The 14,977-nt window shown below is 31.6% G+C and overlaps 2 protein-coding genes and 1 long non-coding RNA gene across 3 annotated transcripts; all 3 read right to left on the bottom strand.

Annotated features, from left to right (window-relative positions):
- Nucleotides 1–4,475: 4,475 nt before the first annotated feature.
- On the bottom strand, nucleotides 4,476–5,711 carry LOC113723755 (transcription factor TRY). Its single transcript, XM_027246734.2, has 3 exons — nucleotides 5,555–5,711; nucleotides 5,331–5,418; nucleotides 4,476–4,830 (listed from the first exon to the last, which is right to left on the bottom strand). Exons 1-3 carry the CDS (start codon nucleotides 5,607–5,609, stop codon nucleotides 4,686–4,688), a joined length of 288 nt encoding a protein of 95 aa, XP_027102535.1. The 5' UTR covers nucleotides 5,610–5,711; the 3' UTR covers nucleotides 4,476–4,685.
- Nucleotides 5,712–12,069: 6,358 nt separating this feature from the next.
- LOC140036055 (uncharacterized) lies at nucleotides 12,070–12,657 on the bottom strand. Its single transcript, XR_011839949.1, has 3 exons — nucleotides 12,527–12,657; nucleotides 12,308–12,398; nucleotides 12,070–12,160 (listed from the first exon to the last, which is right to left on the bottom strand). It is a non-coding gene; the product is annotated as an uncharacterized lncRNA (long non-coding RNA).
- A 500-nt stretch (nucleotides 12,658–13,157) lies between these two features.
- Nucleotides 13,158–14,201, bottom strand: LOC113724718 (uncharacterized). Its single transcript, XM_027247591.1, has one exon. The coding sequence runs from the start codon at nucleotides 14,199–14,201 to the stop codon at nucleotides 13,158–13,160; it is 1,044 nt and encodes a 347-aa protein (XP_027103392.1).
- Between the last annotated feature and the right edge of the window lie 776 nt (nucleotides 14,202–14,977).

Consider the following 14,977-nt stretch of genomic DNA (forward strand, 5'->3'; position numbering starts at 1 on the left):
CCTACCACAGGAGCTTCTCAGAGCATGACACGTGTATTTGTAAAAAGAGGAATTTACGGACCATTATGTTGCAGTGGTAACGCCCGTGGAGATAAACCAAACAAAATATGTACGGATGCAGCCTTTTTTCCCCCTCCAATTTCTCCGTTCACTGTGCATTGTTTCCCCACTACTTTATTACATTTAAAAAAATTGTGAAACTATAATTTTATGCACCTAATATACCAAACAATTTGATAAAATTAATAACAACATACCAACAATATATACCCATAACATAAATATACTAAACAATTATAAAAATTATTAGGATTATATAGTTACTTTAGAAGTTGCTCCCAAATACCGTGCAACTAAATTTTTCATTCAAACTAACGATAGTACGAAAAAAAGACTAATTAATGAAAATATGATCTCGAAAAATTTTTAATTCACAGTCACAATATGTGAATTTGTGATAAATACAAAAAAGTATGGTACTTTGATCATATAATGAAGGAAAGCCATAAAGAACAGGCCATTTACGGGAAAAGTTTTCATTAATAAAAATACCAACTCTTCACGGCTTTCTTACCAATCTTCCAACGTATGAGCAAAGTGCCAGTAATTAAATTAGTAATTTTTTTGATTTATACATAATTAAATTTTTTTTTTTTTGCATTTCCACAAAAAACAAATGAAAATTTTTTATCAAAAAGCACAAAAGTCAAAATGATTGGTCTAAAAGGGAAAGGAATAGCAGATATGTACAGTACTTGTATTTCACGTTCGAAATACTACAGTGCTGTTTTTGAAAAATACCCCCAAAAACATCTAATTCAAATGGAACCAATCTTCATTATTTAAAGGAAAAATCGTTCAAAACGTCTCTCACATTTTACAAGATGACTTTTTTCGTCCCTCAATTTTAAAAGTGTAATTTTACTTCCTTTACAAATTTGTATTGACCAAATTTGGCCTCTACCTAGGTTTCCGACTAGTTTTTGCCAGCATCTACCACGTGACTTGCATGTGATCATTTTTTAAGGGCAAAATTGTTAAATCAAATTTTTACATAATCTGATTCATAGTCCCTCACATTTCACAAAATGAATTTTTCCGTCCCTAACATTTTACAAAATGAGTTGCTTCGTTCCTTACATTTCAAAAAATGAATTTTTTCATCCCTCATATTTTTTAAAATGAATTTTTTTTATCCCTCGTTGATCATGTATACGAATAGTTTTTTTTCTATAAACCCACGTATATGTTTATTTGATTTTACCTGAACAGTATGAATAACATGTAATTTATCTCTATTGGATTTCATCTAAACATGTTAATCGTAGTTATACACATGCTATTCAATAGATATATATAGGGCTTTTAAACTAATAATTTTGTTTGAAACTCATGTATATATTTATATGATTTCACAATTTGAACCTATTCAATATTTGTGACATTTCTCTTTTGGTAATAATTTATTTATTGAGTTGTATAATAAGGTCATCTAATTAATGGGTCCTAACTTGAATTCTATAATTATGCTAACAAATTTCAGTTTAAATCTGAAATTTCTACTCGACACTTTTAAGACCAACAGTTGAATTACTTGCCTTGTGATTGTGTTAAAATTTGAAAGTGCCAATCACTTATTTCTTTTTGTCATACTTTTATTTTGTTTACTTTTCTATCCAAATTTAATTCGATATAAACATTCGATAATATTTAGGATTAAATGTCTTCTTTATTTTCAAATTTCGAGTAAAAGAAAATGAATATAAGTGAAAAACTAACAATTTTTTTAAACTCATATATCTATTTGATTTTACTTGAGCAATACGAATAGTATGTAATATATCTATATTTGATTTCACATGCTATTCGTATTATTCAGGTGAAATCAAATAAATATATACATGGATTTAAAAAAAATTATTCACATACATGATCAATAAAAGATGGAAAAATTCATTTTGAAAAATATGAAGGACAAAAAAATTTATTTTATGAAATGTGAGGGATAATGAATTGAATTATATAAAATTTGATTTAACAAATTTGCCCTTAAAATATGATCATGTGCAAGGCACGTAGTGAATTCCGATCAAAAACTAGTCGGAAACCTAAGTAGGGACCAAATTTAACCAATGTGAATTTGTAAGGACGTAAAATTACATTTTTAAAAGTGAGGGACGAAAAAAGTTATTTTACAAAATGTGAGAGACGTTTTGAATGATTTTCCCTTATTTAAAATACCAAATCTGTGAATGTGTTTTAACTGTTATCCATTGGTATCCTAAAGTATTATTTTTCCATCAAATACCAGCTCTTTAACACCCATTTTTTCATAAATAAATTTATTTATCGGATAAAATAAAAATATACCCATTTTCTAATAAATAGCTATTTCCAATAAATATCTGGTGTTTTTATTGAAATACGGGTTTATTTTTATTTTATCCGATAAATAAATTTATTTCTGGAAAAATGGTTAATCTGTTCTTATAATAGAGAAAAGTCATAAAGAACTGGCGTTTTATGGAAAAATGGATACTCTGTCCTTATAATAGAGGAAAGCCATAAAGAACTGGTGTTTTATTGGAAAACGGATTTATTTTTATTTTATCAGATAAATAAATTTGTTTATGGAAAATTGGGTGTTAAAGAGCTGGTATTTGATGAAAAATGATAATTTAGAATACCAATGGATAACAATTAAAATACATTCACAGATTTGGTATTTTAAATAATGAAGACTGTGATTTAAAATACCAAATCTGTGAATGTATTTTAACTGTTATCCATTGGTATCCTAAAGTATCATTTTCCCATCAAATACCAGCTCTTTAACACCCACTTTCCTCTATTATAAGAACATAGTACCCATTTTCCCATAAAACACCAACTCTTTATGACTTTCCTCTATTATAAGAACAGAGTACCCATTTTTCCATAAACAAATTTATTTATCGGATAAAATAAAAATAAACTCATTTTCAATAAAACACCAGCTATTTCTTGGAAATAGCTATTTATTGGAAAACGGGCATATTTTTATTTTATCCGATAAATAAATTTGTTTATGGAAAAATGGGTGTTAAAGATCTGGTATTTGATGAAAAAATGATACTTTAGGATATCAATGGATAACAGTTAAAACACATTCAGAGATTTGGTATTTTAAATAATGAAAATTGGTTCTGTTTGAATTAGATGTTTTTTGGGGTATTTTTCAAAAATAGCACTGTAGCATTTCGAACGTGAAATACAAGTACTGTACATATCTGGTATTCCTTTCCCTTTTAGACCAATCAAATTGACTTTTGTGCTTTCTCATAAAACATTTTCATTTGTTTTTTGTGAAAATGTAAAAAAAAATTTAATTATGTATAAATCAAAAAAAATACTAATTTAATTATTGACACCTTGCTCATACGTTGGAGGACTGGTAAGAAAGCCGTGAAGAGCTGGTATTTTTATTAATGAAAACTTTTTTCGTAAATGGCCTGCTTTTTATAGCTTTCCTTCATTATATGATCAAAGTACCATACTTTTTTGTATTTATCACGAATTCACATATTGTGACTGTGAATTAAAAATTTTTCGAGATCTTATTTTCGTTAATTAGTCTTTTTTTTTTTCATACTATCGTTAGTTTGAATGAAAAATTTAGTTGCACGGTGTTTGGGAGCAACTTCTAAAGTAACTATATAATCCTAATAATTTTTATAATTGCTTAGTATATTTATGTCATGGGTATATATTGTTGGTATGTTATTATTAATTTTATTAGAAAATTATAGTTTCACAATTTTTTAAATGTAATAAAGCAGTGGGGAAACAATGCGCAGTGAACGGAGGAATTGGAGGGGAAAAAAGGCTGCATCCATACACGTCTTGTTTGGTTTATCTCCACGGATGTTATCATTGTAACATAACGGTTCGTGAGTTTCACTTTTTACAAATACACGTGTCATGCTCTGATGAGCTCCTATGGTAGGAAGGTTCCTACCATAAAGGTATCCTAAAGCTATGGATAAGTAATAATTACTAATTAGTGAAAGTGACTTGAGTGTACGACAGTTTGGATGAGCTGCCTAGATTCCAGCAACTTTTGACCTTGTGTGATGTTTCAAAATCTGTTTAATTGAACAAACTATCCATTGATGGTTCATCTCATCTAGGGAAAATAGAGCCCGTTTAAATTGTGAATTTTTTCGGGAAAAAAAGTTTTTTGAATATTTTCTTGACACAATTTTAAATTATTTTATTTTAATCTCACATATGTCACATTATTATAATATAATTTCATCGTAAACGTGCTCTAAAAGCATTTCCCAAGTCAAAATCAATATGCGCAAACTATACCATATATGTTTTAAAAATAACTAGTATGTGTGGATGGGAGGTTATTTGAAATAATTACTGTAATACTTTTTGTGGTGTGATATATATGAAATAAAAAATAATTAAAAATTACGTGTACGGTACAGGCAAAATAAAATTTAAATTTTTTATTCAAAAATATTACAATCCAAACACACGACAGAAAGGTGAATTAGAAAATCTAGTTCAACCTTGAATGAGTAACTCAAGGCAACCCACGCTGAATTAAGATTGGAGAGTCCCAACACTCCCCTACTTCATACATCACACTGGAGCATTATCTAATTGAACAAAAGGCCAAATAAATCCCAACATCAAACTGATGAACTGATAATTTTGGAATGGTCCTTTGGCTCCTCTCGTTGTTTGTTTGCAAAACCTTCAGAGTGTTTCATCAACCAAAATCTCTCTATTTCCTCAGGTTTACGGCCTGGAATTCTCCCAGCTATCAATGCCCACCTGCAATATTAATTCTCAACCATCTTCCCTCTAAACTAAGGAGTAATCAGAATTGAAGGCAAGGGAAAAAAAAATTCATGCTGGAAAATGATACCCACCTAAGAAAAGTTCAGCAAGTACAGTGTATTCTCAAAAAGTTTTTTTTTTTTCCGCCTCCACGTTCAACCCCTCACGAATAGGGGGGTTTTCCAGAAAAAGGAAAGAAAGGAAGGAAAAATGGTACAAAATTTGTTGCCAGTCCAAATTGTACTTGTTTTGCCACAGCATGGACTTGTTCACAACGCATATACTGCTCTAATACTTTCTTTCTCCACATTCAACATGTATATGGTCAAGACATAACAGATTATTGAAGAAATTGGAGATTACTATGGGGAAAAAAAATCATGTAATGCACGTTAAATATTGTTCTAAAATATGTTCGACAAACAACCTAGTGCAGGCCATTAAATATGTTCAAGTGAATCTAATAGTATAGCAAATTTTGTTGAATTGGTTACCTGTCTCCGACCAGCTTGTGCATTCTGTAGATGAGGTCTTCTTCCTGTTCAGTCATGTTGATGAAGTCCCACGCAGTACTGCTCACCTCTGTGTTAAAGTACCAAATTACTGGTCTTATATAAAAATGGACCCAAAAAAAATGATGAAGAAAAGTAGGGCATGAAAACTTGAATTGACAGAGCATAGATAACCAATGTGGTTAAAAATTGGAACTCGGACCAACCTTCGTACTTGTAAGATTTGACGATTTTCCGCTGCTTTGCCCGACCATTATCCATTGTCGAGAACTAAGAGAGAATAGTAGAAAATCTGTGAAGAATATCAAGAAAGAAGATGTGGATGCCTGAAGCGGACTTTGAAGCACGAGAGGCTTTTTTTTTTTTTTTTTTTTTCCTTGGGTTAAGTTGTGGCAGTTTACTAACTAGCAGGCGTGGGAGATCAAATGGACATAGTTGGTTCAATTCCCAAGAACGGATCAGTCCTTTTTTATAGTATCGTATGATGTAACAGTTGTGTTGATAAATAATACTCCTTCCGTCCCACTTTGATAGTCTTGTTTTCCTTTTTGGTCTGTCCCAAATTATAGTCCACTTTCTAATTGAAAAATGTAGTTGTATTTTAATTTTTCTAAAATATCCTTATTTAATGTAAGTTGTTGTTACTATTAACCTACCCACTTAATGAGAGTTGATTCTTTTTTTACCATCAATTCAAGTTCCCATAAAATTGTACTCTATTTAATGTAAGAGTATTTTAGGAAATAGCAATCTAAATTTACTTTTCCAACAAAATTAACTACTTTTTTTTTAAACTGTGTGAAAAAAGAAATAAATTAATAGATTAATAGTTTAATAGATTAATAAATTAATAGATTAATAAATTAATAGATTAATAGATTAATATATTAATAAATTAATATAAATATCTTTTCAAATAAATTAATAGTTTTGAAGGCATAGACCTGACCTATGATTTTAGAGACGTGCTTTGATCCGTGAGAATAACCGGAATCAAAATCACTCAAATTTTTACTTTATCTAAGGAAAAAAAATTAATAAATGCATAGCAATATACTTACAGAATTCATAAAGGCTACCTCCAAGCCCTTAATTTCTAGGGTTAATCGCACTTTATCCCCTTTAAGTATAGGCCGTTTCTCACTTTACTCCCCAACGTTTGTTTTTTTTTCATTCTATCCAAAAAACTAACGATCAACTCTAACGGGATAAACAAAATATTGAAAAGATAGTAATATCCTTATGAAAATAATGAACAACCTAAAATACCCATATATGCTGGTTTATGAAATATAAGTTTCCAAAATTACCCTGGAATAATGGAGGGAAATTTCTCTCCATCTGGCATGGGACAAAAAAAAGAAAAGAAATTAGGGAACAGACAAAAGGCGGTTCCCTTTTGTCAGTGTCGGGTCACCTTCTGTTCCCTTTTGCCATTGTCGATCACCCGGTCTTTCGTTTGGCTGAATCCTTAGCAAAATCTCCATTAAAAAACTTGAAAATTCACCATCATCTTCAATGGAAGAAACGGGTAATCGATGAAGTTGTTAGCAGACGGCAGAATTGAATTTGAAGATTGTGAAGGAAGACTATGAGAGCTTGGGCAGCCCTTAAGGTTCGATTTTGCAATTTTTTCTCGATTTTAGAAATTTCTAATTTTTTGAATTCTCAGCTTACACAGCAAGGAAATTGGCCCGGAGGATATCGGAGTCCAGACGAGAAGATGAAAATTGCAGAAGGAGCGGTCATTATGCCAGGCAGATTGTGAAGCAAGTGAATGATAGGGCAAGCAGAAAAGCAGGGCTCGACATCACCAACACAGTCATAAGCAGGGAGGTACAGACAAGGGATGATTACGAACGAACACGCTGTTCTCCTCAAACCCAACAAACCATCTAATAATAATAACAACAAGGTGGCCTTAACAAGAGTACCAGTTGGCGATGATTCTAGCCAAGTCAAGCAATCAACACCATCTTGCTCTCCGAGGCTCTCCCAAGAACAAGCCCCTAGTTGTCAATAGCACTCAGTCTACGCAACATTCTCCAAGGCTCTCTCAAGTTGCTCCGAGTCTACAAGAGCATTTACCAAATCACCAACAAAACTCCCTGACAGTCAAGAAATGCAAGAAGGATGCCGTTGCCAGCCAGAAATACACCTCCCGTCTGAAAAAGCCTCTGCAAGTTTCCGATGGTGTTAGGAACAAAAAGAAAGAGCCATTCATTCGTTTAGCGACCACAAACAAAGGAAACGTCGCAGACAAGAAATGCAAGAAGACTCCGCTTTCCCATGACCTTCTCAACTGCTGTATTGCGGCCCCAACCCTCTTACCTGTCAAGAAAAACATCCCTTTTCCAGCGACCAAATTAGTATGTGATAAACAGGTAAAAAATAATTAATTAATTACTGCCACAATAAAACCATCTTTGACGTACGTTCTTCTTCTGCTGTGGTTCTCTGTACATATATTTTCTTTTTCTTTTTCTTTTTTAGTTTAAACTTTTGGGGGTCTTCTTACTAAATTTTAGTTTGTCGACTTGTATCATGGGGGCCAAAACATAAAAATTTTTAAAAAAAAAAAAAAAAGTCCCAGGCATCTGATGCTGAAACGTGGAAAAGGCGCAAACAAAAATTATCTCTAGTTGTTCGAGCCAGTCATACAACAAGAAGCAACAGTAGGAGCAGCAGGAGAAAGTGGCAACACACATACTCACCACCATTACTCAAGAAAACATCAGACACCATTGAGGGGCATTTTTGTCAGCTAAAACTAATGGCCCTCTTTTCGTGTGGTAATTTCGAAATCTTAAAGTTTTTAATGGTGCAATTGCTTAGCTGGACTGACGGAAGGGATAAACTGAGGAAAAACAAATGTTGGGGGGACAAAGTGAGAAATGATTTATACTTAAAAGGGAATAAATTGCGATTAACCCTGATTTCTAATTGGTTGTATACGTATATGCATACGTGCAGGGTATTCATATATGTCAAGACACAACATGGGACCCGTAACGCGTCCCAAGTCACAGACAGCATCGTCGGCAGCGGGGGCACGATGAGGGATGGCATATTATCAAACGGACAGACAAATACTTGGATCCAAACGAATCGAGCCACTCTCTGATTTTTAACAAAATTAGTTCAATTAGAAAAAATAATATTAAAAAATATTTTAAGAAAAGAGATTAAACTTTTATTCAATAACTACTCCTTACGCATGTATATAAGTTGTATTAGTAAAAACATAAAAATAATTAATACACATATTTCATCTTTCAAAAAATTCATATTTAATAAATTAGACAATACAAATAAATAACAAAACTCCATTAATGATTACAAGATCTAGCAAAACAAACTAATCATCTTTTTTCATATGATATTTGCTATGATTCTTGTGATTTTGAACAGAAAAATTTTCTAATTTTGCCCTTTTTTTTCCTCCTTCCTCTATTAGGTAAAAATTTTTGAATATATATCTAATGGAGAAAAGAGGGAAAAGAAAGGTAAAATTCAAAAATTTTACTGTTCAAAATCACAAGAATCATAACAAACATTATATCAAAAGAGAGTTTTTTTGAATCTTGTGATCATTAGTATAGTTTTGTTACTTATTTGTGTTGTTTAATTTATTAAATGTAAACTTCTTGAGTGGTGAAATGTGTATACTTATTGTTTCTAACTTTTAATTATTTTTATTATTTTACTACTACAATTTATATACATGCATCAAAGGGTATTTATAGAATAAAAGTTTCGTTTCTCTCTTTAAAGTACCTTTTAATGTTATTTTTTGGACTAATTTTATCATCAAAATCTTAACCTCAAGGAAGATTTATGTAGAGGTTTCTGAAATTATCCCAATAAGAATTGATTTGGCGCTCAAAATTTACGGAAACTCAAGCCCTCATAACTATTATCCACCTCGTTGGTTCCTTTATATACGCGCGCGCATAACTATTATCCACCTCGTTGGTTCCTTTATATACGCGCGCGCGCGCGCGCGTGTGTGGTTGGCTGAAAAAATCTCGTTGGATGTGCGATCTTTTTAATTAGGATAATGGTTATTTTATGGTAGCTGGTAACCAATCCACAGTTTTACAATTTATTAGACTAATAGAACTTATTTAAAAAATTAGGATATGATGTTTAATTTTTAAAAACTGCAATTATCCGAACTTACCTACATATGTATAGAGTTGGTTACGATGACTAATTCTTGTATCTATAATTATTAGTTATATGATACTAAATTCAGTTAGGAGACCCATTATACATCTATCATTTTTTCCACAAATTTTGAACTTCACTCATTAATCCTAACTCCCTTCTACCATTTCCAAACCGTGCATTCATCGCCACTAACTCGTGCGCTTTACTATTATGTTGTTCCTTTCTTTTGTTGTATACAATTAATTTCCTTATATAAGCATATTATTAGTATCTATATTACCATATGATTAAAACTATTTTTGAATAACAATTATAAAAGTATTAAGTTTTCTTTTAACCAAATTTCTTATAATAAACCAATTCTTAGTTTCTTTGATTACTATAACTTTAAAATAGCAACTAAGGTGACATTATATATGTTACATATGAAATCAAAGACAAAGAAAAAAAAAAAAGGAAACTGCCATAAAAATTGAAAAAAGTTTCAACCTTGATTTTGAATATCTCACACTGATAGTAAATAATACGGCATAGAGTTCAATTTTCATATTTTTTCTAATTTGGATATGTTTTGTATTGTTTTCATTGTCAATTTAATTATATTTTTCATTTTTAATCTCAGTGTTGGGTAACTCTATGTCCTTGATCCTATTCCATAAGTTTAGAATATGGAATAAAATTTTTGCTATTAGGATCTACGAAATTATAAGGGGACTGGTTACTTGGTCCATGAACACTTCTACTCGAGCCTCCTACATTGTACAAATATTACTATATTAATTACTAAATAAAAAGTAATTAATTACTACATTGTACAAATATTATTACTATATTAATCACTATAAATATCATGTATGCATCACAAAGGCTATTCATGAACAAGACCTTTACTATATTTATACCTTTTCCTAATTACTCCTTCTTTTGAATAGCTCCTACCCCTCTTTGTACTTTTTCAACCATCAACTGTCAGATTCAGAATTCGAATCCTGAATTTAGAAACTATAAGAGTCATTCCCTAAGACACTGGACCTTCTCTAATTACTCATTTCTGAGAACTCTTTAATTTCAAAAACTGATTTAACCATCGGAGTAATTCTTGGAACTTGACTTATATGTGTTGGTAGTTCATTCTTTTATGTAGGTCATATCCATCCTTGTCGAGCAATCTTAGCCCAACTTAGTTCAGTTTGGCACTATTATTTAAGGGTGCTTTTGATAAATTTGAAGTCTGAAAACTGAAATATGAAATATGAAATTTGAATCCATTAAATTATTAAATTGTTAAATATTAAATATAATACATTTGAGTATATATGACATTCAATGATAAGTGAATAGTTTATTACTTATTTTGAGAGCAAGTTTTGTCCAAAAAAATATGGTGCCGCTTAATTAATTTAGATATTCAATTTTTAGTTATCAAACGCATCGGAACATGTTAAGATCTGAATCCATTAAATTTAAATGCTGAATTGGATTATTACATAGGGTCTAAGTGTTTTTATAGCTCTCTTAGTTTAAATTTTTTATAACACGTGCAACTCATTTCAAAACAATATTAAAAACTCCTCATTTTAGAAGAGAGAATATAATCTCATTCCAAATATTTCAAATTTGCCATTTTATTGTCTTAGTTTGTAGTACAAGAACGTGATAGAACTATGGGAGGAGGAGGAGGATCATATTATTAATAATCAGGGACTGAGCTATGGTAGGAGGAGGACCATATTATTAATAATCGGGGAGTTTGAAACTTCTTTTTTTTTTTTTTAAAGCACAGTTATCTGTTTGAAACGTTGTTCTTCATTTGCATTTCAATTCTTGACAAATTTTGTTCAAAAAGATGGATGTAAGCTTACCTTGAAAAATCATCCATCAATGACGTATATGCGAGTTCAGGACATAGTAGCTTGTAACGACAAAATACAAGTCAACGTCATAATTTACTAGCATTGCATCAGATTGAATTTTCCATAAACTATTCCTACCGAATGACTGACAGAGCTGCATAAGACACATTCCAATTTCAGGCTACCACGCAAGTAGCTAGAGAATCAAAGGTGCCTGTTTTTGTGCATGTGCTATCAGTTGGGCTTAAAGGCAATGTTTTTAAACTCGGACCGGCCAGAGAATCGGAGATAGGGACGGTTCACGGTTCGACCGGTCCGACCGGCCGGTTCAACGGTTCAATGTTTTTTTTGGCTTCATAGTTCTTTACTCTACAGTCTACACTGAAACTTAACGGCTAATATACAATCTAATATGATTATTAATAACTTAAATCCCTAAAATACATTTACCAATATAACTTAAAATTAAATTTAAATTGAGATAAAAATAAATTTTCTAAAAGTTATACATGAAACCTGGCATGATAAATATAACTAAAATATCATAATTCATCGCAGGTTTTCATAAATTCATTACAAACATAAATAGATATAGTCCAAATGTTCATCAATTATCACAAACAAAAACACAAAAATAAATAAAATAAATGTTGACATTCTTTCACAATTCTCAAAAAGTCCATAATAGAGTTCAACTCATATTCAAAGCAAACAATTTGAATAACAAATTTCCATCATTGGCATGACAAGGCAACAGCACCTCCTTCACAATTTCATCAATTTAACCTGAAAAATTAAAAAGTTTATTACAAAAAATATAAATCTAATTGGTGGAACTAAAAAAAAGTCAAAAAATTTCTAAAAACAAAGATACAACCAAACACAAAAAGAATCAATTGCTACTAAATATTACTAATTAATATGTTATATTACCAATCATTATCTTCATCATCATCCAAAAGGCGCCTACGCTGAAATGCTTCCAAATCAATATCATTATCTTCCCCAACTTCACTTTCATCATCTATATAAATAAATAAATGAACAATTAAGAATTTATCCATATTTATAATACAATTCAAATTAAAAAATGTACTTTTAGCACCTTATATTACAAGTTAAAAATATATTTATTTTACTATTAAAACCAACCTTCAACTAGTTGAGAATCATCTTTAGGAAGTTCTTCGAGTTCTTCCTCCAATTCATCACAATTAAGCTCGCCATCTTGTTCTTCTTCTATGACCCAAAATTTCGTTTTATCAATAAATTCATAATCAATGGGATCATAAGATCTCTTTCGGTGATCAAACCTACAATAAAATACATCAGTTACAAATCTAATATTACTTTGTAAAATAAAATGTAAAGAATAAAGTAAAAAATCAATTATACCTATGTTGCAAACGCAAATTGTAGTGCACATATACAAGATCATTAAGTCTTTGGTGCTCCAATCTATTCCTTTTTTTAGTGTGAATGCGTTCAAAAATGCTCCAATTACGTTCACACCCAGAAGAAGAAGCAGTTCGACTCAAAATTCTAATTGCAAGCTTTTGCAAATTTGGAGCATCACAACCATATAACTTCCACCAATTTTCTGTCACAATCATATTAAAATATTAGATCAAATAAAGAATAAAATCACAATTTTTAGACATTAAAAAAAATATAAATAACCTGGCCGATCAGATTTGCTAGTAAGAATAGCAAGTTTGCGCCCAAAACTCCCTTGTCTTTCCCGATACATTCCAATCTCTTGCGATAATTTTTCAGGGTTGCATCAATCCACTTTTGTTTCAATATAATCAAGCAAGCCATTTATAACCTCTGGATGTGTACAAAATGTGGCACTCTCATATTGAAAAGCAGGATTCAAATAATAAGCGGCAGCATGTAGATTTTTTCTCAACATTCTATCCCACCTATCACTGATGATGTCAATATAAGGCTTGTACAATCTCTCTTTATTTCTAAACAGCCTTTTGATGCCATTTATTGCTCTAAACATGCCTTCATAAACATAACCCAATGAAGGCGTTTCATCAATGTCACAAATATGCAATAAACGAATGATAGGACCCATTATTCTCACCATAATCAAACAGTTATTCCAAAACCTTTCATCCAAAACGATTTGCTTCACATCTTTTTCTTTTTCTATTCTCAGAAATTGTTTGTAATCCCCACTAGTAACCAAAGATTGAAAACTATCCTTATGATCATGCAAACTTTTTAATGCAATAATGGTAGTTGCAAATCGAGTTTCACCTGGACGAATAATTTCTTTCCACCCTGTAGTCTTTCTTAACCAATTCAAAGTGAACTTATGATTGTAAATAAAAACAGTCACCGTTGAAGCAAGAGACACTATAGCTTTTACATCATTCATTTCACCAATGTCTTTCAAAATCAAATTGATGCAGTGTGCAGCACACGGTGACCAACAAATGTTCAGATATCTTTCACTTAACAAAGACCCAGCAGCTTTATAATTGTTAGCATTATCAGTAACTAAGTGCACCACATTATTTGAACCAACCATCTCAACAATTTCAGCAAATAAATTGCACAAATTTTCTGCACTTGTTACAATATCAGATGCATCCACAGATTTAATGAACGAAATACCCTTAGGACAATAAACCAAAAAATTAATCAATGGTCTTTGCCTAGTGTCTTTCCATCCATCACCCATTATAGTGCAACCAGTTTCTGTCCAAGTACTTCTAAAAGAATCAAAAACCAATTTCACATCTCTCTTGGCATTTCGCAACAAATTAACTCTCAAAGAATGATAGGATGGACTTTTGTAACCATGACCCATTAATGCTATTTGATCAATAGCTTTTTGAAAAAATGGAGAATTAACAGCATTTATAGGAATACAAGCATCATAAAACCAAAGAGCAATAGTTGTGACGACCCCACCTCCCCCTAAGGCGTACCAAAGGGTTCGGCGGATCGCCTGCCCAACTCTCGCCAGGACTCACTGACTATCTCAATCGAGTCATGTACACACATCCATGAACCATAAATAACATTCACAATTCAAGTTTATAATTTACATTGATAGAAATCGAGGTACAAAGTCTCAATACACCAAACTAGTTCAAAACGTATACAATCCAAGTACAACATGTTCCATTCGAGGAATAGAGCGAGTACAAGACCAAAAAGTCAAAAGTCAAAACAAAAGGTTACGCTAGTTTTTTACAAGTCTCACGCGTCACTCGTACCCCTTTAAGGAAAACAAATTAACGGGGTGAGCCAAAACTCAGTGAAATTTCTAAATATCAAATTGGTCAACAAATCAGGTGATAACAAAGTAATAGTGAAATAGCGAGCAAACAAGTCAAATCAGGAAAATAGTACTTCAGCTAGCCAGGTAATATCAGGTTCACATTCACATGTAAGGATACAGTAATTCAAGTCTTGGCTCCATTCCAGCTTGATCAAGTGGTAGTTGACACTCCGTCAACTTTCAAGTCATAACAAATCCAAAATAAAACTCCACTACACGCCAATCTCCGTCCATCAATCAACCCCCTTTTTCGGGCCCGCACGCTACATGAAACACGGGTGGTAATACTCGAGTATACC

Source organism: Coffea arabica, chromosome 2c (assembly GCF_036785885.1).
Source record: "Coffea arabica cultivar ET-39 chromosome 2c, Coffea Arabica ET-39 HiFi, whole genome shotgun sequence".
Classification (NCBI taxonomy): Eukaryota; Viridiplantae; Streptophyta; class Magnoliopsida; order Gentianales; family Rubiaceae; genus Coffea; species Coffea arabica.

Coding starts and splice junctions, on each gene's coding strand:
- LOC113724718 (XM_027247591.1), bottom strand. CDS start 14,201: ATGGGTCATGGTTACAAAAGTCCATCCTATCATTCTTTGAGAGTTAAT.
- LOC113723755 (XM_027246734.2), bottom strand. CDS start 5,609: ATGGATAATGGTCGGGCAAAGCAGCGGAAAATCGTCAAATCTTACAAG. Junction 5,419..5,554: donor CAAATCTTACAAGTACGAAG/GTTGGTCCGAGT, acceptor ACTTTAACACAG/AGGTGAGCAGTACTGCGTGG. Junction 4,831..5,330: donor CACAAGCTGGTCGGAGACAG/GTAACCAATTCA, acceptor TTAATATTGCAG/GTGGGCATTGATAGCTGGGA.